Below are 26,423 nucleotides of genomic sequence, written 5' to 3' on the forward strand. Positions count from 1 at the left end.
ATATATATATATATATATATATATATATATATATATATATATATATATATATATATATATATATATATATATATATATATATATAAGTTATTATGTTTGTTATTTAATTACAAAAAAAAATAACAAGTAATTGTAAATAATAATTAACAACAGTTTTAATATATAATAATTAGTGTTTACTTTCACACAAAAATAAAAAAAGACTAAAACATTTATTGTGTGAAATGAATTTTGCAAAATCTTATGCACAAATGCAAATTATAAATTAAAAAGTTAGGCAATAATAGATTAAAAAATATCACAATAAAAATTCTTAATCTTGATCTGAAAAAAAAAGTTGTAAAAAGTTGTTTCACATTTTCATATCATACTTAAACAAACAGCATTATGGAATCCTTTTTAAACCCCTCAACTGTGGAGCTATGGGGTATGTTAGACAAAAGACACAAAAAAACTATTAATAAAGTTAATTAAAGTATTTTTATCTTAAAAATTCATAACTTTGTAATTTTTTTTTTAGCAATCTTTAAGTTTTGCATTTATACAATCTGCATGGCCCTATATAATGATGAAAGTTGTTGACTATGCCAATTATAAGGGTATGATGCTTTAAAATGTTCTTAAAATTTCACATAATACTTTTATTGTTCCTGTTTAAAGTCATTGCTACAAACTTTTTTATAAAAAATTATTGTAATTGTTGCGATGTGATGAACCTGTGCTATATGCAATTGTAACTTTTATTAAATAGACTTAAATGCAACTTTTAAAGTTTTTTTGTAATAAATCAAATGAGTTTTTGAGGTATTTAAATAAAATTTATAACTTATTTTGTTATTGTTATTTATAATGAAATTACAATATTCCTATTTTTTATTTTTTATGTTATTGTTTGCATATGGTAAATTTAAAATTACTAAAAAATAGAATTTAAACAGTTAAGTTTTGGCACTTTAACCTGTGTTTTATTTTCTTAACTGCAGCAGTATCTTTTGCCCCCATTATTGACCAGTATCTTATTTCCTTTAGCTCCAGAAGTAACTTTTTATCACACATATTTAACCAGTATCTTATTTTAATCACTACTTGACTAGTATTTGGTAGTTTTATTGTTATTGAGTTATTATATTACAGTATCTGGTATTTGTTTTATAGCATTGGACTTTTAGGTGCCATGGTTTTATTGAAAATATAATTGTATTTTTTTCAGTTATAGCTTTTTTTGTTAACCATAAAATTTGTTAAAATTATTGCAGTAACACATTTTATCATAACTAAATATTTATTCTTTTAGTTGCATACTTCTTTTAGTTAATTCATGTTTGGTACTATCTAAAAGTGGTATTTTATACTGGTAAATTATGTTAATATCTAAAATGGTCTTAAATGAAAATTTTAAAATTTTACATTATCATAGTTTTTTTCGGGGTTTTTTTCTTTTTCTTTGTATAAAAACTAGTAAAACTCATTAACATTGCACTAGATAGGAATTAGTGAAGAACTTCTCTTTTCTAAAATTAAAGTTGTCTTTTCTAAAAAAAAAATTGGGTTAAACTCAAACATGCATTGGGCGTGTTTAACATTCAGTTGCACATCTGCTTTTAAATACACATTTATCCATATTATGCTTATTTGATATCCAGAAAATATCTTGTGGTTACAATGAAACACAAAAAGACAAATATATATGATGTGATTTTTTTATTTGTCAATCATTTTAATAATTTTATTTTTGAGTTTCTTTCAAAAATATTTTAAAGAGGATATAAATTTTTAATTAATAATTATATAAATATAATTATTAATTAAAAATTATTTTTTATTTACAAAAATTATTAAATATGTATTAACATCTCTAATAGTTTCCATTCTTTTCTATATCAAATATAAAATCACATATTGTATGGTGTTTATTTTTATTTAAATATTATTCGTTATAAGTTGAACTTATTACAAATAATATTTTGAACTCTTATCAGTTATTGTTATAATTTTTTATGAAGAGTTATTTACCAAGTATATTAATACTTAACTACCTAGAAATTATTGTTAGTGTTTAAATTATTATTTTTAATATTTCTACTTATGGTACACATTCAAATGTTTGTACATATGTGCATTTAAATAAGTTTTTGTTGCACCTTTAAATTTTTAAACATTTGATTTTTATTTAGTTCAAATAAAAAGTACAGCTAATCTAAAATGTTATATTCAGTATTTTATTATGGGTAAGAACCTAATATTTATGTTTCTTTTGAAGAAATTATCTAATAAACAATTTTAATAGTTTTATATTAAAATATATTAATAAGGGTTTCATATAAAGTTTAGGTAAACGCTTATTGTTTCACACAAAATTTAAGTTAACATTTAGAGTTTCAATACCTTTAACATCTAGGGTTCCATTCAAAAGTTGATTTTACATCTTGGATTTCACAACACAGTTAGGTTAACATCTAAGGTGGCTCACAAAATTTAGGTTAACATTTATGGTACCAATTAAAAAATAAGATTCACTAAAAAAGCAAACATAAAATTTGTCACAAAAATGTCTACACCTTTATTTCATGACATAAATTTCATAAAATTTTCATGTTATTAAAGTTAAAGCTTTAATTCTCATTCTTATTTTAAGGTTTTTTATTTCAAGGTTTTTTATTTTAAGGTTTTTGCTATTATTGTATTCAAATTCAAATAATTCAATTTTCTTTTCTTCCTAACATCAACCATTTTTGCATAATGTCCTAAACAAATTTTTTTTTCTTCCTAACATCAACCACTTTTGCATAATGTCCTAAACAAATTATAACTAAAATAGTTTAAATAATCATTTTTTATGAAAGTATGTACATCGTAACTATGTACATAATAGCTATGTACATAAGTATGTACATTGTAACTATGTACATAATAGCTATGTACATAAGTATGTACATTGTAACTAAGCATACAACAAAATTAATGACATCCAAAATAATATATGATGGCAAAAGTTTTAAATTTTTATAAAATTAAACATATCAAAAAAGAAATTTTTTCTTTTTGTTAGGATAAGTAAAATGAAGTTTTTACTTCTTATTTATAGAAGTTTTTTATTTACACCCTATTTTGTATCATCATTTGAATAATAATCTCTATTCAACCTAAGTATGTACATAAATCATTGAAAGTTTGGCTTTATGCTGTGTAATTGGTTTTGATAGGATCATTCCGGGTCAATTTAGGTCTTGCATTATATCACATTCTCATCTGAGACTCAAATGATTATACATAAGCTTATTTTCACAAGAAAAAAAATATTTACTGGAAATTTAGTGCCTAACACTTTATGGTTTCAGACTAACTGATACTCTTTCCCAATCCTTTTTATAATTTTTAAAGTGTGATGAAAATTTTAACTTAACTTTTTGTACCAAAAAATTTTTTTTGGTATGAAAAATTCAATTAATGACTAAAACAACACAAAATTAAAACTTCTATTTAAAAATTTTAAAATGTTGCAATCCTGTACAATATCCTGTACTATAATGATATCTCTAGATTATCCTGTACAAAATAATAATATCTCTAGATTATCCTGTACAAAATAATGATATCTCTAGATTATCCTGTACAAAATAATGATATCTCTAGATTATCCTGTACAAAATAATGATATCTCTAGATTATCCTGTACAAAATAATGATATCTCTAGATTATCCTGTACAAAATAATGATATCTCTAGATTATCCTGTACAAAATAATGATATCTCTAGATTATCCTGTACAAAATAATGATATCTCTAGATTATCCTGTACAAAATAATGATATCTCTAGATTATCCTGTACAAAATAATGATATCTCTAGATTATCCTGTACAAAATAATGATATCTCTAGATTATCCTGTACAAAATAATGATATCTGAGATTATCCTATGAAATTTAACAATTAATTACATGCAATATTTTTATTTTCACTTCCCCAAGACTGAGGAAGTCACTAAATTCGAAGCAGCTACTCATTTTTATTTTAAATTGTTACAACCCTCTCTCAACCCTTTAAAAATGAGTCTTAATATGAAGAAAGAGGGGAACCAACAAGTTAAAAGTAGTAATACTTTGACAACATTTGATTTGTGGCTACAACCACCTTACACAAACAAAAATGACACATCCTATGATTTTAATGAATTAGGTTAACCAGGATGTTAGAATTCTCCAGATTCTCCGGAATTTTCCATTAAATTTTCCAGACTTGCTTGAGACTAATTTAAATTTTGGAATTCCTTCTTTGTGAGATAAATTTAAATTTTGCAATTCCTTCATCTCAGTGTTGATGGGTATCAACATCTATCTTTTGATTTGCAAAGACTCCAATAGTCACATGCTTAGCTTGAGGGTATACATACACATCGATTCACCTATTTGTTGTTAAATCAGGTTTAAATTCTTTAAGCATTCATTTATGTGCTTCCACTTTTCCTTGAAGCAACTCTTCACTCTGTCACATTATATACATTTCTCTTTTTTCGTTATCATTCTTCTTCTTCCCAAGACTGCACTCTTTTAAATGTAATTTCTGATCAAATTGACCATGTCCTTTCTCTTAACCCCCCTGCCAATATTGTTGTTATTGATAAATTTAATTCTCAACACACTAAATGGCTTGGCTCTAATGCCACTGAACCTGCTGGCACTAAATAACTTCTGTATTTCTCTATCTCTTACTCAGATAATTAACTTTGTGACTTGTTTTCCTGACAGCCATAATCATTTACCTGAACTGCTTAATTTATGCCTTGTCTCTGACCCGTTCTGACTTTCTGATGTTGTGACGTTCAGTTTCTTCTTTTTTTATCTTAAGTGGTTCTGACCATGCAATGATCTCCGTAAATCTTTAATTTTGTACTTGTTATTTGGACTCACTCTATCATCGCAATACTTACTACTACCTTAAAGCTGACTAGGATTCTTTTTGTGATTTTCTTAGTGACCGTCCTAGGTCACTAAGAAATTTTTTTTCACTCTTCGCTTATATATTTGCTTTCTATGTACTGCCACTAGGCAGGAATGGATGGTTTTAGTTCTTCTTGTCTGTTTCAAGTTAAGCCTCATTCTACTCCATGGATTTTACCTTCTTATGCAGCTGTTATTTCTAATTGCAATCATTTTTTTCATCTTTTTCTCTCTCAAATTTTTTAAGAACAAAAGTCTATCACAAGAAATCGATGTAAAAAAGTACTGTCTGATGCTCCATTATTCTCAGTTCATTTAATCTTATATCTTATATCAGAAGTTAGGCTCTAAAGACTTTTTGAAAGCTTCAACTCCCTCATTAACAAGAATAGGTCAACATTCCATCTCTCATTCATGGGACTGATCTTATTACTCTCCCAAGGATGAGGGCAGAACTGTTTGTAAAGAAGTTTCCTTTTAATTCGACTCTTCAATCTTATGGCCGTTCTCTTTCTTCCATTCCAATAAAGAGGTTTTTTTCAGGTTAACCCATTGTTAGTCTTTCCAGCTTCTGTTGCTAAAGTCATAACTCGATTAAACACTATTAACGGCTTGTGGTCCAGACAACATTCCTATCACAGTCTTACAAGATTGTTCTCTGGAACTCTCTTCAATTTTCTCAAAACTATTTAACAAGTGCTTGACTGAGTCTTGTTTTCCTGCCTGCTGGAAATGCCATCTGTTGTTTCAATTTTCAAAAACTCCGGAGAGCTTTCTGACCCCTCCAATAATCATCTGATCAGTTTTATTTCTGTTATTAGCAAGGTCTTAGAGTCTTTGATCAACAAAATTCTCACATCCCATCTTGAGTCAAACAAATTACTGTCAGACAATCAATACAATTTTCAATCTTTCGTTCTACGGCTGACTTGCTAACTGCTTTGACTGAAAGATTTTATTATGCATTAGATGGAGGTGGTGAGGCTAGGGCTATTGCTCTTCCAATATCTAAAGCTTTTAACAAAGTTTAGCATGTTAGTCTTCTTCACAAGCTTGTTTCATATGGTGTATCTGGTAAAGTTTTTGAGATCAAATTGCTTCTTTCTAATCGCTTTATTAATATCATTCTAAGCATTATGTTTGATCCATTTATATGTCGTCTATGCATTCCTATGCAATAAAGTTCTTCTAATCAGAAAAAAAAATCCATTAACATAAAGCTGTTTTTTATCCTAAAAAGATAAAAAGATAAACAGATGTTATTTTTTTCTCTTAAAACGTCTAAACTAAATTGGATTAAATTTATCCACGTTAAACAGTTTCTTTCATATTAAAATATTATTGATTTTTTAAAAGTTACTTAAATATTGATTTTAATAAATATATTCTATGTGATAGTAGTGTAGTAGTAGTAGTAGAGCGCTTGCATCATAATTGAGAGAGTCTTTACCACATCCCTAGTAGTACCATGCTCAGTTTCTCAGCTTCTTGTTTCTCCACACAACAGCCTTGTTTGTCAAGGTCTGTGTTTAGAGTTAAAAAGTTGAGAGAGGGTTATACCCTCAGTAAAGTAGCCTTTTTGACTGTAGTGGCTCTTGCAGCCTTGAGGGTGTGAATAACATTTAAAAAAAAGTGTTATTTAAGTTAATTTGGAAATATTTTTTATCAGTTTTTAATAATTTTTTACTAGTCTCTGTTAAATGATTATGAAAACATTAACTGTTTAATTTAATCAAAATATAGTTCTCAATATAAACCTAGAGTATAGAAAAATGTATGCACTAAATGTTTTTATACAAAACTTAGTCTAAAGCATATTTTTCTTCTCAAAATAAATTTTAGACTAGTCATGAAAAATTATATAAGAATTTAAATATTAAGTTTTTAGACTATATATTTGTAGCTATGTCTCACAATATTCACATACAATGGAAATACATTGTATTGTGCATAAAATAGGATAATAAAGTAATAAAACTACTCATTTTCTTTAACAAGCATTTAAAGAAGTAAGCTGTAAGCATGCTGTTTTAATGAGTGCATAAACAATTTTTTATTATCTATTCTTTACTTTAAACAGTCTTGAGAAAGATTCAACAGAAGTATGTACTTTAAACAGTTATGAGGGGGACTGGACAGATGTATTAACTTGATGAGTTAACAGATGCATTTATAAATACATATTTGACAAATTTCTTTTTGATGGTTTATTTGTGACTATTAGTTCTAATATATGATGTAAATTATTTTAAACAATCAATATTTTTATTTATTTTTATTTTAAGAATTAAAAGGTTTTTTTTAGTGGTAAAAAAAATAAATATGTTGGCTTTCTACATAAATGGTGGTAATTTTTCAATTGCAAAACGTATTATAGGTATCAAACATGTAAGTTTTTTCTAAACCTTTTTTAAACAAGTAATTTTTACTGATATTAAGTATTACTTCAAATCTGTACTTTTAAAAACCAACATGTGCAAGTCCAAGATAAAAGTAGTGTTATTTAATGGCCCTAAGTTGTTTTTGTTTTAACAAGTCAGTAATACAATGATTGCAGTCATTAAAAATAGAATAATGCAAAATACAATTAATACTACTACTAATAATAAATTAGTATAATCTAATAAGGATTTTGTTACTATTGGATTTTATGCATTAAACTATGTACAATTTGCTATTTTTACGTTTGTAAATATATTTTAGGTGTCAAATTTTTTAATAAAAGTTTTTAATTTTTCAATTTTTTTTATATACAAAGTACAACCAGAATACTTTTTTTACAATTTTACTGGCTACTTATACGCTTCTGTTGTCTAGAAATTTGCCAAGCTATTTTGTTTTCAAAAAATGTTTCTTTTAATAAACTTTTTCTTAAAATTTATTGAATAAATTATATCTATAATAAAAAAGAGTAAATGCAATAAAGTGCAAAAAAATAAAATTAAATTAAAAGTTATGAAATTATATAATGTGTAATAGTTTTATTAATGTTTTAATGTTTTGTGTTTTACTTTATTGTCCTGCTAAAACTAATTTATTGCCAACTTGTTTATTCAGAGATTATTCAGCAAAACTTGTTTATTCAGATTTTTCTTTAAGAGAATACAGCTTATCTTTTTTTAGTGGCTCATCCGACCATATGCATCAGATGAAATTGATTCACAAACATTTTATTGGTTAGCTAACTTAGAATTTATTCAATTATTGACAGTATTTTTAAAATTTGGATATGAGTTGAAATTGCAGAAATTTAGTGAGGTAATATTTTATTATTTTTTTATGTTATTCACCTCCCCACATGACAAAAGCAAAAAAACCTACACCAGGTTTTTTTTGCAAACTTTTTAGAAATTTTTTGAAAAAACCTTTTAAAATACCAACAAGATACTCATAAAGTTTTCATTGGTCTTTACTTAACTTAAAATTTTACTGTTAACAATCGATTTTGTTCCTGAATCTGAGTGTAAATTAAAGTAACAGCTTTATTATGAATTTGATTAGATGCAGCTCATCCGATAGGCCCCTTGTAATACTTAAAATCTAATTTTCCATCTAATTCAATTATAAGGTGTTATTCGCATTTCAACACAGTGGCATTTCAACATGGCGTTTCAACCTTATAGGGTGTATGCTGAACCATGTGCAGCATACACCCTATAAGGTGTAAACTTTTAAAAATTTTTTCAAGTTTGACAACCAAACTGTTGTTTACACCTGCATTTGAACTTTTATTATCTACAATAACAACTACTAAGCTCTGAATACTATTATTATCTGATAAAACATTAGAGCAGCTTTCCCATAGTAGTGCCAATCCCATTAGGTATTTTTTTTTTTTTTTTTTTGTAATTCCTCCCCAAAGCCAAGAAAGCCACTACAGATGAGGAGGCTACTTGTGGTCATAGCCCTCTCCCAACTTTATAACTCCGAAACACGTTCATGTTTGACGAACAAGGCTGCTGCGCGGAGAAACAAGTTGATAGGTATAACTATATGAGTCAGGTATAACTATTAGCCACTAACTAAATGTTAGTTGTATAAGGTTTATTGCACAACTGTTGTACAAGATCCTCTCAAAGTTATTGTAGAGTATAAGTAAATTTACTTACATAAGTATATGTTGTTTTCAATTTACTTTAAAATTTATATAAAATGTAAGCTTATGTAGTTTAACTTTTATTTTTTAAAATTTATTTTTAATAATAATTTGTTATGCCTTATAAAAAATGCCTACTTAAAAAATATTATTTTATTTGTAAATTTAAATTTACATTCAGTACTATATTATATTTATGTAATTCATTTTCACATGCAAGTTTTTTTGTAAATGTAAATTATAATTTGAGAAACTATTATTGATATGAGAAACTAATATATTATGTAATGTTTTTTTAAATAGTAGTTATTTTAAATGTAAAAGTAAACAGCTTTTTCATGTGACTTGCATTTACATATTAAAGTAGAATACTTTTTGATGTAATCTACTATTAAATAAGCTACTTTTGAAAGTAAAAAAAATTACATTATTTGATGCTGCTCTTTTTTCAAGTCCTTTGTAAGATCTTTAAAGATCTTTATGGTTTTTTGATCAGTCTGATATTTTTTCAGCATAGTCATTAAGACTTTCAATCAGCTTCATAAACATTTTTAAAATATCAAATGTTTGATGATGTTTCCCTTGAACCACTTTTCACTACTAGGGAAAAAGTTTTAAAAGAGTCTTAGCTACCTTAGAACAGGAACTTAGCTCTGGGAACCTACAAGTACAGCAGGCACTATTGACTTGTTAATAACCCTTTGCTTCAATTTACTGATATAAAATTGCTCAGAAACGTCACACTTGGCTAACAAGTTTGTTAATTAAACATTCCAGAATTTTTTTGTAATTGTAGTTAGAGGAATTAAACATTCAAAGACTTAAAGGAATTAAACATTCAAAGAAGATTGTGTGATAGAAGAATTAAACATTCAAAGACGAGTAGAAATTAGAGCCATATTCAAATTTTTTTAAAACTAAAATCATATTTTTTCAGTAGGCAAAAAAACAAGATTAAGCACTTGTTTAGAGAATAATGAAAAGTGCTTTTGAGTTTTAAAACATTCCTGTCATAGTTAAGACTATGACAGGAATGTTTTTTGGACCAGTAAATGTTCATTTTTGTAATCTTCTATTTTTTTATTTTTTATCTCTAGCATCTTTTGAACCAAAGGTCATGTTATGTGTTGTCAAAGGTCATGTTATGTGTTGTCAAAGGTCATATTATGTGCTGATCAAAAGATCTTTTAAAAATCGCATATCTGAATTGTATGAATTTAGGTTGTTTCTAGTTTTGTTTTTCTTTAGAACAGGGTAAATATCAGGTTTTCTAATTCAATACACTTTAGTTAGCACTTTTTTTAAAGATGTATCTGGCTAGTTTTGCTGCTTTGGATTTTTTAACTTTTATTTTTGTTCAAAGTTGTTACACATGTATTATGCTGTGTAATCAAGGTTGTTTATAAAAATATAATTTCATGGTAACATTTTGATATCAGCTCAATTCTTTTGTTGCATAACTTTAATTTTGATGTTATTGTGTGGTAAGTTTTTGGTTAAAAAATGATTGTATGATTTTTCTCATTGTTGAAACTGTTGGGCTTTATCAACAATTTTTCACATTATTATATTTCAAAATCCCACATAAATTTGGAAAGTTCTGTAGAGTTAGCTTTACTCTTATATTAATATTTACTCTTATTATAATAATTAAATTTTGTGCTTGTTGCTAGCAGTTGCATGATTGGTTAGTTAGGGTGTTGATACTAAATAAAAATTTATTGTGGTTGGCGATGAAAGTTACAGATGTATACAATTTTTTTTTGAGGTTTTATTAAAGATTTTCTGAAATTTATGTGATTTTAAGTGTTTTTTATCAAATTTCAAAAAATTCTTGCAACGTTTATTTATAGCTAGCTTAAAGTATAATGTTAAGTGATCTTTATTTGATTTTGTTGCATTTTATTTCTTCTATAAATTTACTCTAATGCTTCTTCATTTACTAAATGGTTTCTTTATTATAAAAAAATCTTTAGGATGTTTTATGCTGGATCTTATTGACTGATTGCACAGGTTTTGCTTGTGTCTCTGTTTTTATGACTAGACAACTCATTCTATTATCTCCTAATAAGGTAATAGCTTTAAAACTCAGTTTAATGGTTCTGAGACTGGCTGCTAGGATGGTGTCTCTGTTTGTACTTTTAATGTGCATAGTCAAGGCAATAACCTAACTATAAAGCACAAAAAACCATTGTTTTTACCAAGTTCTTTAAATCTATCAATCACTAATATTAGTGGTATTTGAAGTAACTCTTCTACTGTCGAGTCTTATTTCTTGCATAGTTCACCAGACCTATATGCTCTTTGTGAGACTAATTAGAGTTTAGCTGCCTCAGAATTAAAGGAAGATAACCATCAACATTTTAGTGTTGATGGTTATCTTCCTTTAATTCATAGACTCCAATAGTCACATGCTTGATTTGGGTATTAACATTTGTAAAAACTCAGCCATTTATCAAGAAACTAGCTTTAAATCCACAGACTATTATGTGCTTTCCTTTAGCGCCTCTTCACTCTATCACCTTTCTCTTTGTTCTAAATTGCTCTTCTTCATCTTAAAGACTATATTTTTTCTATGTTGTTTCTGATCATTATACCTCTTACAACTACCTTGAAGCTGACTGGAACTCTTTCTGTGATTTTTTTCATTATGGTTCTTGGGTAGAAATTTTTTGTCTTCCTGCTGCCTGTGCTTTTTATGTTGCTTCTTGGATTTAGGATGGGATGGAATCTTTTATTCTCTCTTGACATTGTGCTGCTGTAATTTACAATCTTAACCATTACTTCCATATCTGTTCTCCAGATACCAAAACAATACTCCAGAAAACAGGCATCTGTTTACAATTGCTCTTCTTCATTTTTCAGCACTCTTCTTCATTTTGCAATATCTGGAGCAGATCTTCCAATGATTTCCTTTTTTTTTTTAGACAAGGCGCATAAACGCATTGTAAGTATATTCAAACCTGCTCTTGCAGCCAACCTTCAACCATTATCATGTTATCATAATTTTGCTTCTCTTTTCTATAAATAATATAATGGGTGCTGCTTTAAAGAGCTAGTGTCTCTTGTACCATCTACTAAAAATCATACCTGTCTTATTTGTCATTTAGTTAAGTGTCATCCTTTAACTCTGACTGATCTTAAGTGTTTTATAAATTCTTGTTTATCATGTTTTTTTCCTCAAACATTAGTTCTTTGGAATTCGCTCCCTTGACCTTGTAACTTCCAACTTTAATAGCATTTGTTTGCAGCCATTTTTGAAGTAAAGACGTTTAAAAAAATAATAATGCTTTAAAAAAAAACAAAGAGTATAGCTCTGTTACTTAAAAACCTCACCACAACGTAGTAGATTTGATTAAATTAGACTAACATAGAATACTAATAAAAGAATACTTCTAAAGATCACTCTAAAGAACTTTTCAAGTTTATTTTAAATATAGTTGTGGTAAATTGGAATAAAAGAGATATAGAAATTCTATAATAACATGAAAATTTATTAATAAAATGCAGCCGTTTAAACCTGGAGGAAAATTATTTCAATATTGCTTAACCGAAAAGTATCACATAATACCATCAAAATTTATTAAACAAAAGAACTGAACTGGTATCAAATGTTGCCATAAAAATTATTTTTTTAAACAACTTTAATATAAAAACAAACGCATTTTTTTTTGTAAATTTTTTTTGTTGTGATTATTTTGATCAAAGTCAGAAAAAAAGAGTAAAAAAAGATTTAATAGGTAGATGTATTTATGTCTCATTGATGCCTGAAATTAAGATTAAATTTAGATGAAATTTAAAATGACAGTTACTATAATTAAATTAATACTATAAATGCAAATAAATTTTCATTTTTAAAAGCTTTAATTTAATTACTTTAAAATTATTTTAAATTATAAACTTTTATATTCAAGATGCTATTTTTCCCAAAATAGAAGTTTCTCAATCATACATGTATTGAAACTTTTTTTCTCATTTATGGCAAGCTAAGAATATTTTTCTCATTTGTGGCCAGCTGTATTTCAGAATGTTTCTCTTTTTTTATCTTTGAGTAAAAATGTTTTTTTTTTCTCTAGGTGGTATCTTAAATTTTTTTTCAATTATTTTTTTAATTAATTTTTTTAAAGTAAAATTTAAAATTGGCATTATATAATCAATTTATTTTTAAATTAGGCAAATGTATAGTAATGTATTAAAATATACTAAGTAAATATAAAATATTAATTAAATGTATGGTAATTATTTTTAAATTAAGTAAATGTATAGGGTTGTTTGCCGAAAACAAAAAATTTGCATTTTTATCTTCTGTATTTTAAGTTGTTATTGTGGAAGTTCTTCTTTTTCTTTCGGCATTTCCCGTTAAAGGGTCGCCACAGCGGATCAAACTCCTCCATCTAGCCCATGAGTGTCATGTTATGAGTGTCCTTGACTGACACACCTGCCACTCATATCCTCCACCACTGCATCCATAAACCTCCTCTTAGGTCTACCTCTCCTCCTCTTACCTGGAAGTTCCATCCCCAAAACCCTCCTGCCAATATAACTCTCCTGTCTCCTCTGTACATGTCCAAACCATCTCAATCTCGATTCTCTAACTTTGTGTGCAAAACATGCTACATGTGCTGATCCTCTAATAAACTCATTTCTGATCCTATCCTTCTTCGTCACTCTAAATAAGAATCTTAACATCTTCATCTCAGACACCTCCATCTCTCTCACTTGTCTCTTTGTCAGTGCCACTGTCTCTAGCCCATACAACATAGCAGGTCTCACTACTGTCCTATAGTTCTTACCTTTCATTCTAACCGACACCCTTCTATCACAGATCACACCAGACACTTTGTGCCATCCACACCACCCTGCCTCCACCTTCTTTTTTACCTCTCTTTCACTTCCTCCGTTACTCTGTATCCTCGACCCTAAGTAGGTAAACTTGTCGACCTTCACCAAATCAACTCCTTGTAACTGGACCTGTCCACCATCTGCTCTCTCATTCACACACATGTACTCTGTTTTAGTCCTGCTCACTTTCATTCCCCTGCTTTCCAAAGCATACCTCCATTTTTCCAAGTTTACCTCCACTTTCTCCCTACTCTCACCACAGATCACAATGTCATCAGCAAACATCATAGTCCAAGGGGACTCCTGTCTAACTTCGTCTGTAAGTCTGTCCATGACAATTGCGAACAGGAAGGGACTCAGGGCTGATCCTTGATGTAGTCCTACCTCCACTTTAAGCCTGTATGTCATTCCTATTGCACATCTCACTGCTGTTACACTGTTCTAATACATATCCTGCACCAGCTTCACATACCTTTCCGCTACTCCTGACCTCCTTATACAATACCACAGCTCCTGTCTGGGAACTCTATCATAAGCTTTCTCTAAGTCCACAAATACACAATGTAACTCCTTCTGTCCTTCCCTATACTTCTCCATTAACACTCTCAGAGCAAACATAGCATCTGTGGTGCACTTAGCTGGCATGAAACCATACTGCTGCTCTCAGATTTCTACTTTTCCTCTAAGCCAAGCTTCTACTACTCTTTTCCAGATTTTCAGGCTGTGAATGATCAACTTTATTCCCCTGTAATTACTACAGCTCTGAACGTCGCCCTTATCCTTGAAAATTAGCACCATTATGCTATGTATCTACTCCTCAGGCATCTTCTGACCTTTCAAGATTCTGTTAAATAACCCTTTCAAAAACTCCACTGCTATCTCTCCCAAACATTTCCATTGTGGAAGTTCTACATGCGCAAATTCATCTTCCGTAACAAATATATGAAAAAATAAATAATTATTCCGTAATAACCCTTTACGAAAAGAAACTTGCGAAACAAATCATTTCAAAAGAATACTTGCGAAGCAGCTCCTTACGGAAGAAGCGTTTTAGAATGTGCGCTTACGGATTAGACTCGAAAGCATTCATTAAACTGTTATACAAAAAAATTTTATTATTTATTATTTAAATAAATAATATTGTTAAATGATTCTTCTATAGTTTATATATATATATATATATAAATATATATATATATATATATATATATATATATATATATATATATATATATATATATATATATATATATATATATATATATATATATATATATAGCCCTCAGAATTAAGAAAAATGAGGTCAGCAATAAATTGCCAATCTTAAACTGTTAGAAGTTGGCGAAAAAATTTGACACAAAGGGGTAATCATAAAACATATAAATGAGATCGAGGACTTTTTGCCGGCCTCAAAAATCAAGACCCTAATTCTGAAGGTTGATATATATATATATATATATATATGCAGTGACCTAAAAAGGTTAGGAAAGTTAGGTCGGGGGGTGGTGGTGCTGAAACAGAAATTAAGGGGGTCTAACGCAGCTAAAATTGAAATAGAAAAAACTGAAACTTTGAGTTAGTTTTCATTTCTTACTGAATCTTGCAATTTATTTATCACTACCTTTCAGACTAGCTACAGCTCTGAAACTTTCAGTACTTGTATAGTCCTGGTGAGCTTCTATGTTAAAATTATTTCCAGGGGCGAAGAACCGGGGAAGGGTTGTATTGTATGTACCCGCTTTTTTGCTGTAAAATCTTGCAACTAAATTTTTACTGCTCTCCAAAATAGCTAGAGCTGTAAAACTTTCAGCAGTTGTATAGTCCCAATAGCGTTGAGAGGTTGAAAATTAAAACACTATCAGGGTCAACAACACGAGGGGTTACAAATGCCCTTCCCACCCAAACTTTTTTTTTTCTACAAAGGAAAACGTTTTGCAAAAAATAATTGAAAAGAATGTCTTTAAAATTTTTTTAAATTTACTTGTTGTTAACGAGGTAATAAAAGCCAAAGCGCATATAACAGTGCACCTTAAAAATATAAAAATTGAAACCGACTAAACATAAAATTATTCTATTTGAAAACAAGTTAGAGCTATTTTTAGGCATTTTATTATATAATTAAGTTTTATCACTCATCACTTAAATTAGGTCTTTTTTTGATTTCAACAATGGCATTGTTTCCCGATTACGCAATTGCATTCATATGTTAACATTGTTCAAGTTATCTTCATTATCTAATTCTTAAAAGTATGTTTTATGAAAGTCTTGATTTTTTAATTAAAGGTTAAAACTGAAACTTGTCAATATCATACAAAAAATTAGTATTTTAATTACATAGTTAATTATATGTATTTGATTCATAAAATGTAATTAAATATATTTATTATGCCACGTTTCGTAAGTTTTTTCCTGTTAAGAACTGTTTCGCAAGTTGCGGTGCGAAATAGTTTCATTTCAAAAGAAATTTGGTTTTATCTTTATTTTAAAAAATAAAACCTTGAAATGTTTATATGTTGCAATACTGAAAATAAAATTTTATTATAAACATTTTGGTATATAAAAAATTTTATTTTTTACAATTATATCCGTTTGACCAACAAAATTTTTCTAAAGACTTCATTTTGTAAGTGCGACTTCCGTAAGCGCTACTTTTGTATGTAGCAAAATAATTATATTTTGTAATTCAACTTGCAAAAGGCTACATTTCATAAGTAGCATTTGCGAAATGAACATCGTTGGTTTTTTTTGTTTCATAAAAAAAAAAATCTCAATATCCTTCCGAAAGAATTTTATTTTTCTGGAATTCTACAAAATCTTTCAGTTAACATCTCTAGTATGAACTCATTTTCAATGTTTTTTTAATCCTTCATAACAATTTAAGAAATAAATGTATTGTTTTTTAATCCTTCATAACAATTTAAGAAATAAACGTATTGTTTTTTAATCCTTCATAACAATTTAAGAAATAAATGTATTGTTTTTTAATCCTTCATAACAATTTAAGAAATAAACGTATTGTTTTTTAATCCTTCATAACAATTTAAGAAATAAACGTATTGTTTTTTAATCCTTCATAACAGTTTAAGAAATAAACATATCATTTTCATTGCTTTTTAATCCTTCATAACAATTTAAGAAATAAACGTATCATTTTCATTGCTTTTTAATCCTTCATAACAATTTAAGAAATAAACGTATTGTTTTTTAATCCTTCATAACAATTTAAGAAATAAACGTATCATTTTCATTGCTTTTTAATCCTTCACAACTATTTAAGAAATAAACTTTTTTGTGAGTTTAAATTCAATTGTTGTAGTTATTTCATTTAATTATTTTAAAATAACACAAAATTAATGTGTTTTTTTTCATAATTTAAATATTTTTTCAAATTATAACTGCCCAAACAATTTTAAAATACTAGATAGACCTTTTAGAGTTTATAGAAAAAATATGTCAAGCTCAAGGCATTGACAATTTGTACCTCAAAACCCCCACTTTTTAAGAACAAATGATCTTAAAATTGGAAATATATCCATTTTTTTTTTGGAAATATAATCATTATTTATTCAAAATGTTATATTTCAATATAATTATATTTTAGTTATTAATTAAAACAAGTTCTAAGGCTTATCTAATGAGCTAAGTTTAAATGTTTTTCAAGTGTAAATTTAGGGGTGATTTGAAATTTTAAAAATGATTTGAGTATTTATATGTATGCAGCAACAAACCTTAATTAATTATTGAAAATGAAAAAATCTGGAAATGATATCATAATAATAATACCTCAATCTTTAAATTTTTTTTCTTTTACAGGAGATAAAGAAAACTACAGACAAGAGTGGGATTGAGTCAAAGTCATTAATTAAAACAAAATGCATTTTGTGCTTTCAGAGTATTCAACTTGCAAGCTCTACTTTTTGTGGTCATGTATTTTGCTGGCAATGTATCATTGAATGGACTACTGCAAAGGTTGTTATTATGGTTTCTTATGATGATATATTCTTATACATTCTTATGCGGTTTTCAAAATGTATCTGAATGATTATGATATAGTTTAGGGTGTTAACCAGGCTGATGGCACTGCGTATAATGCAGAATTCCCAATTTTTTTAAATTTACCAAAAGTTCAAAAAACCATAAAAAAAGCAAAATCCGTTAAAAAAAATTAAATTAAAAACTTAACTTTTTTGTTTTTAACAGACTTAGATTTTAAGTATTATGCAAGAAACGTAGAAATACTTAGTACACAAAATGAAGAAAATAATTTAGTTGATTGAAAACAATTACTTTCTTTACAAAAGAAAAAGCTTAGCAAGTCATTCAATGCAAAGTCATTTAAAAAGCGTAGCAATTCATTCAAAAATAAAATAAAAACTTTATTTTTTAATTGATGTCAGTTGTTCTTTAGTTTTTTCATTTCGCTTGTTACATAGTTTTTATATTTGTGTTTTTTATTTTAGATTTTTTATTTACAATAAAAAAATTTTAAACCAACAAATGCTGTTTATATTTAGTTAGGAAAGTAACAAAGATTTTAACATAGTAGTTATTTAAAAAATGAATTGTGGAGGTAAATGTCATTTCAAAATTACTTTTAAAAAAAAGATTAAAAAGTTTTTTATTAAGGTAATTAAAAATACTGTTAGTAAACTAAATTTGCTAGTAAAGCATTTTAGTGTAAGCATTTTAGTATTAATTAAGTTAATAAATCATTTGTGTTTATGTTATAAATTATTTGCGTAAAACATAAAATAAGAATGCTATATTTACATCAATTTTTACAATTTTTTTTTAAATTTACTAATCAAAAATTTTAATAAAAAAAATTAAAAATTTTAATTTACTAAAACAAAATTTATAAATAAAAAAATAATTTTTTTTTTAAATTAACACATACTAGCAAATTATGCAATTAAAGTAGGTCTAAGTATTTTGTTAATTATTTATTTGCAAATAATAAACGATCATACTTGTTTTCTTGCTACCAAAGAAAAGACACGGTATAAATTTTGTTTTTGTTTTTTTAAGTTTACCCCTCTAAGGTCTAGAAGACCACTACAGATGTTGAGGCTAGTTAATTGTGGTTATAACCCTCTCTCAACTCTATAACTCCAAAACACAAACCTTGATAAACAAGGCTGCTGCACAGAGAAACAAGTTGAGCGTGGTACTACCAGGAACGTTGTGGGGATCAAACTCAGAACCTCTCGCTTATGAAGCGAGCACTCTACCACTACACCACTACCGCTTAAGAAATAAGAAAAAGAAGATTGTTTAGAAAGAAACAGAAACAAGTTGAAAATTAATTGGTTTTATAATTTTGCATTTATAAAGTATAAATTTTCTGTATTTAGTTTTTGCGCGAAAAGTTTTGCCTAGAAACTTTTGTAAGGTACTTTTTCTTTTTTTTTTTTTTTTAATCTAGATAACACCCTGAAGCCTTACAAGTATTTTACCAAAGTTCTATAAAGAAGAGTGAAAGCTATTTTGATTAAAAACAACTAATTACCTGAAAATTTATTAAGTTGGTTATTATAAAAATAAGTTTTTTTAAACAATTATGTTTGCTTAAAATTTTATTAAAACAAGTCTGCCAATATAAAAGCAAACTTGTTTTAAAAGTTTTAAAAATGTTTTGAAAGTTTTAAGCTTAAAATTAAAAGTTTAAAAATTTTTTTTTTAATGTTTGTAGCTAGAGCCTTTTTACTTTAAGAAAAAATAGACTTACTTAAAGAAAATTGACTTTTTGCTGTGTTTAATGCGCCAACTTGATTATGTAAACATGTTTATAGCATCTTTTATGTAGACAGCAAATGGGAGACAAATTTCAAATTATTTTTAGAAATTTCAGCTCGTGAAAAATTCCTACCCTTGGGTTAATTCATACTCCTCCCTGCTTTTTGGGCTTGTGAGAAAAGTTAGGTTGCATCCATTACGTACGTACATAAGTATATAATCAGTAAAACCACTGATTTTGAACCTCCATGTAAAAGTGGTAAAATCAATAATCAATTTATTAAATCTATATTTTATATATATAAAATTATGTAGACAGCAAATGGGAGACAAATTTCAAATTATTCTTAGAAATTTCAGCTCGTGAAAAATTCCTACCCTTGGGTTAATTCATACTCCTCCCTGCTTTTCGGGCTTGTGAGAAAAGTTAGGTAGCATCCATTACGTATGTACATAAGTACATAATCAGTAAAACCACTGATTTTGAACCTCCATGTAAAAGTGGTAAAATCAATAATCAATTTATTAAATCTATATTTTATATATATAAAATTTTCTATATACATCATCTGATTTTAAAAAAGTTAGTTATGACATAAAATAAATTGAAAAATACATCACACATTAATCTGAAAATTTACCTGTTTTAGGTAACCTGTTGTGACACTGCAGTTGCTGTTGTTAATGCAGCAGTTGTTTTTGGTATTCTTAAGTAGAGTTATATCATGCAAGCAATATTAAATAAATCACAACTTCTATACCAGTTTCAAAAAAAAGTATGTGTTAGTGTGTATTTAGTTAAATCGTATTTTATGTGCATAAACTGATAAATTAAAAAAAGCAACAAATTGTGTATTAAAAAAATTATTTTGTTTTGAAAATTATTTGAACAAAAGGTTTTTTGCATAAATTAAGACGTTTTTAAAAAGAATTTTTTCAAAATTAGTTGTAGTTGTAAAAAGTAAAGTTTATAAAAAATATTATCTATAAATTTATAAAAAAAAAATATTTTTTTTATTAGAATTGCTATATTTATATATATATTTATATAAAAAGTTATTTGAACAAAAGATTTTGCATAAATTAAGACTTTTTTAAAAATAATTTTTTCAAAATTAGTTGAAGTTGTAAAAAGTAAAGTTGAATTAAAATATAAAATTAAATATTAAACAAAAGTTTATAAAAAATGTTATCTATACATTTATAAATAAAAAACATCTATACATTTATAAATAAAAAACATTATCTATACATTTATAAATAAAAAATATTATCTATACATTTATAAATAAAAAATATTATCTATACATTTATTATTGTCACACTTTTTTAATTACTTTCTTTATTATGTGACTTAGCTAGGAGAAATTTGGTCAAAAACAAAAAATATTTTAATTAGTTATTTAGGTGCTCCAAGAAGCCCTAATGGTCTTATGACAGTGCAAAACAGAATAGTATTTAATCAGCAAGTTCACACCACCTTCCTTACCAATAATCCATATATTGCCATTGCCTGCTTCAAACCACGGGCTTCCAGTTCTGAAGCTAGAATTCTAACCACGGCTGTTATAAATTTATTTTTAATTAGATCATAATACTTTTCATAACGGATGATGCGGAAGTTATCGGACAAAATAAAAACGTCAATAACTTATTTATAAATAAAAAAACAAACAACAATTATATTTTTTTAAAATAAAGCATTTATCTTTTAATAAAAATGTTTTATTTTTATGAAAAAACACCACCATCTGCAATTGATCTCAATTTTGCTCTGACGCCTTTCATATGCGACTGTAAAAAGTTTAAATCAATTTCTTGTAGTTTTAGTTTAATGCGATCAATCAAAACTTGCTCTGTTGAAGCTTGCAAATCTCCTTCGTAAACCTTCTGTGCCAAATGTCCCCAAAAATTTTCAATCGGTCGTGCTTGAGGCACATTTGGGGGATTGGATTCTTTATCAACGTAATAGACATATTGGTCCTTCCAATTTAGAGAATCTTTAGAATAATAAGAACTTGCTAAATCTGGCCAAAATAAATAGTTTAAGTCTCCATGATACTTGTGAATAAATGGAAGATGTCATTTTCTAAACATTCATTAATATAGATTGATGAATTGGTCGCTACAGCCTTGGAAGTGCCAAACAATGGCTCAGACATACCACGGTCAGATATGGCTATCCACATTAATAATTTTTTTGGAAATTTCTCTTTTTCTATAAAACAAACACTTTCTGGGCATGTCTTTTTGTTGTTTGTGTAGTATCCAGAATTTCCAGGCATGTTATCCCCTGCAAAACAAAAGTATTTTTTGTCATCGATGACTAGAAGCGATTTTGTGTTATAGAATTGGTTAGCTAGTTTCCTGTTTCTTTTCTTTGCCTTTATTTGTTGTTCTATAGTGTATTTTGGAGTCTTTTCACGTATTCTATATTTAATATTCATTTTTTTTAACTGACAACTAATTGTCGATTGATTTACACCAAATTTAATACCTATTTTTCTCTGACTGACCCCTTTTCGATTGTTGACAAGTCTCGTTAATTCGGCTTTCTTTTCTCTAGTCCCGGATGTCGGACAACCAGGGTGCTTTCTATCAGAAAACGATTGAACAGTTTCAAGTCTTTTTAGGTTATCATATATTGTACTTCGAGCAAATCTTTCCTTTTCAAAATGATTTACGATTTTTTTTTTTATTATATTAGGTTTATTTACAAAAAACATTTTTAGTCGCTTTCGAAAAGATTCTCGTTCAGCTGCATTTAACCTCATTTTAAATAATAGTGTTTCAAATAATAAAGTTTATATTTTATAGAACGTTTATGCCTACTCATAAAACCACATGCCTACTCATAAAACCACTCATAAAAGTAATTATTATGCTCAAATAATGAAATTAGGATTTGTCCGATAACTTCCGCATCACCCGTTATTAACTTATAAGGTTTGAGTATTTCAAAAATTAAAGATTATATTTTTAACATTTTCTTTAAAAACAGGTTTTCATTGTAAATCATACCAATTAAAAAATTTTTTGCTTGACTTTTCATGATTATTGCATAATTATGCAATAATTTTTTGTAAAGCGTTATCTAGTTTTAAATAATTTGCGTTAATGCTTTTTTTGCTTTCGTGCACAAAGTATGAATCAACCTGTAGTATTTGATACAAATGTACAAAACATTGAACTCATTTTTACCTAATTTTCTATCGATTCAAAAAAGTTTGTGTCTAGTTTGTATAAATTTCTATAAGTTACATTAAATTGCGCTAACTTACACCTCTTTCCTTTTTCTATTTCTGTTATTTTTGTATTTTGATAATGATATTTCTGCTATTTTTGTACTTTGATAATGATAGAGAAATCCTGACTATCCTGAATTGTATAAGAAGCATTTGAATGGTGTAGAAAATCTGTAAGCCCTATCTCTTATTTAAACAACTTATATATTGATTATCACTTAATTATTTTATCATTATATTTATTATATCAATAATTGATTTTATATAAGGTGCCTCAAAAACAAACATCTTAAACAACTTATTTAAACAGCTTAACATATTAAACAACTTATTTAAACAACTTAACATCTTAAGCAACTTAATTAAACTTACAGAAGTTTGTTGAGATTAGCTGCCACAAAGCAAAGGAAACCAACAATAGTAAAGTCATGATGTTTTTTATACGGCCTGTTTAGAAGTGTGCTACTATTAGGAGGCCTGGAACTGCTTTCATAAACGGCTTGAATAAGTATGTCAGCATATATGTTTCTATTATATCAAATCTTTTATAAATGCATTTATATATCGCCCCAAATTTTTTCTGATTCTAACTTAACTATTAATTTTAACTTATAAATAGCCTAAAACTAAAATAAAAAACCTATTACTTTTCTTTCTCAAGATTTACTTTAATTTATGTATGATGATTGTTTATTTTAGATATTTATCTTCAATAAATGTATATATTGTATTTGTTTATCTTTATTTTAGTCAGAATGTCCTGTTTGTCGCTCTCCTTGCTACCCATCAAGAATTATCCATCTAAATCATTTTGAACTAAGTTGATGGATCAAATGTACTGAATAAAACTTCAACAAAAGTCAATCAAGTGGCTTTTTAGACATTACAACAAATTTTTGCATAAATTAATAAAATAAAACATAAATGGTACTTTAAATAAAGAAAATTTTGTAAGTTACATAAGCTTTTTATAAGTATTTATTTGGAGATTTATTATTTATGTAAAAATATATATGTAATTTATTATCAAGTATTGTGTTTTTTATGAGCAGAAAATTGTTTAAAGTACTTGTTGTGGTTTTCGGTATAATGCAATTTGTTTTTATGGAGTTTTTTTTAATAAAAATAAAAAATAAATATATAGGAATTTTTATTTCCAACAAAATTGCAACCATTGCACAGTGGGACAAAATCTAGTTTTTTGTGCCAAAATTATTTTCATAGTTTTTTTTATTAGAATAGCTATATTTATATATAAAATGCATAAATAAAGTAATAAACATGTATTTATATAATATATATAAAAAAAATTAATTATTTTAGTGAAAAATACAAAATATTTTTAATAAGACAACTTTTATTAGTGTAAACATTAAAAATATTACTTTTTGATGCAGGTATTTGTCATAAAATAACTTTTTTAGGTTTATATTTACAAAACTTATATATTATAACAGTAATGAAAGATTTTGTAGGTATTCTTTGTGCACAAAACATCTTTTTTACATGTTCAGTATTTCTCCTCAACTGACTATTAACCGAAGACCAATCTTTTGTTATAACTTTTTTTATTACAAAAAGTTGCAAAATATTTATGATGCATGGCCATTTACATACATTTAGTATGAGGATTACATAGTCAAATGTTTGTAGGATATTGGAGGATAGTTTATCTCATACCTAATAGTAAAGGTTAGTAGCAAAAAAAATATCAAAAACTGTCTGTTTTCGATGCATAAAAACTAAAGATTACATTCACGTTAAATTATTTTTAAAAACCTGAGCGAAAAAAACATTCTTAATTAAAATAATAAAGTTTAAAATGAAAGTCAATAAAGTTAATTTAAAACAATAGTAGCGTAAGAAAGTTGATAAATAAAAAATGCAAAATAGCGTTTTGGAACACATGTCAAATTAACGTGTAAATAACTGCATAAAATTACGCTTAAATTAATATTTAATGTTTTTTTAACTAGATATTTCCTCTAATGAAAATGTCTTCACCATTATGACAAATTTTCAAAGTGCAATGCTGATATTGATTTTTTGGTATTTTGGCACTCTCTGTCCCACTGTGCATTGTTTAAAATCTAATTGCAAAACCTCAGCATAGCTACAGCTGTTGCTCTTCCTGACCTGTTCTGTAAATCAGAATATTTTTATAGAAATAATACCATTAGGAAGATTACTATGCAAGGTTAGTGACCTTCTTACCTACAAATAATATATATATATTATATATATATATATATATATATATATATATATATATATATATATATATATATATAAATATATATATATATATATATATATATATATATATGTATATAAATATATATATATATATATATATATATATATATATGTATATAAATATATATATGTATATAAATATATATATATATATATATATTTATATTTGAAAATTGAACCCTTAAATACTTTAGGCTAGATGAACATTTAAGCCTTTATTAAAATTCCTAATATTTTTATAAATTTAATTATAAGTTGCATTTTATTATTTAAATACTTCTTTACCAACAAATGTAAACAGATCTAACTTTGAACAGCTAATACTTAAAAATATGAAATAACATAAAATAGTTTTTTTTTTAACTCTGATAAATACATAGATTAACTAAGTCAATAAAATATAATAAAATCCTATTTAATTGGGTTCAATATCAATTATATTTAAACCAATTTGTAAATCATATTTTTGTTTCCTATTTAATTTTTTTTTCTATCCATTGTTTTTTTTACTGTTTTTTTTTAAGCATATTAAAATTTATTTGTCGAAAAGTTTTATAGTAATTTTTGTAGAAAAAACTTTTCTTTTTTTTTATACATTTTATTATTTTTTTTGTGTATTGCTCCTCTTAATTGTTGCAATTTTTAAAATCTTTTTTAGCTTATAGTGTACTCGCTTTTAAAATGTGTTTGCTTATAAAGCAAACGAAATAAATGTAAAAGAGTAAAAACATGTTTTTTCAGTGGTTGTATTAATATATTTTTCATTGTGTTTGTATTTTGTTGACAACATGTAATGATTTTGTTGACAACATGTAATAATTTCTGTTGACATCAATTATTTCCACAAGTTTTATAGAAAATCTGAATTTAGCTAAAATTCAGTAGCAAAAAAGTTGCAAATTATATTTCTACATCATAGTCATGTTGTTTAACGTTATTCCTAAACAAAATCGATGAAATGCAAATCTGGTAATTGAGGAAAGGAGGTTTTTCAAGATATAAAACTAGCTAGAAAACTGGTTTACAGTTTTTTGAATAATCCAAGCCCCTAACTAAGGGAATGCCCAAAAATATGTGGATAAATATGTAGCAGACTTCTTGTTTTTTAAATATGTTTTTTCTGGCATTATGTTTTGACTTGGTTATACTGTACTTGTTTTTAAAGTATGTTTTTGCTAGCACTGCATTTTTTTCTTGCTTTTGCATAAATAGATGAGTGAGTTTAAAATCTTCATCAATTATTTTTTTAAATTTTTTGTGAAAACTTGTAAATTTTATTAATTATTTTATTTTATTCTAATTCAAGGT

At 26.7% G+C, this 26,423-nt stretch overlaps 1 protein-coding gene across 4 annotated transcripts in view; it reads left to right on the forward strand.

Moving 5' to 3' along the window:
* Nucleotides 1-23,927, forward strand: part of LOC100205576 (peroxisome biogenesis factor 10) — a 55,281-nt gene extending 31,354 nt beyond the window's left edge. The window contains exons 4-9 of one of the 4 annotated variants that reach the window (XM_065799883.1): nt 521-599; nt 2,175-2,228; nt 7,246-7,328; nt 8,064-8,198; nt 17,770-17,847; nt 23,610-23,927. In XM_065799883.1, the coding sequence (XP_065655955.1) occupies nt 521-599; nt 2,175-2,228; nt 7,246-7,328; nt 8,064-8,198; nt 17,770-17,847; nt 23,610-23,684 (504 nt within the window). In that variant the 3' untranslated portion in view covers nt 23,685-23,927. Of the gene's footprint in view, nt 1-520; nt 600-2,174; nt 2,229-7,245; nt 7,329-8,063; nt 8,199-17,691; nt 17,848-23,609 lie in introns of all 4 variants that reach the window. The other 3 variants (XM_065799882.1, XM_065799884.1, XM_065799881.1) reach the window with 3 other exon arrangements.
* The last annotated feature ends 2,496 nt before the right edge of the window (nt 23,928-26,423 follow it).

This window comes from Hydra vulgaris, chromosome 06, assembly GCF_038396675.1.
Source record: "Hydra vulgaris chromosome 06, alternate assembly HydraT2T_AEP".
In the NCBI taxonomy this organism is placed as follows: domain Eukaryota; kingdom Metazoa; phylum Cnidaria; class Hydrozoa; order Anthoathecata; family Hydridae; genus Hydra; species Hydra vulgaris.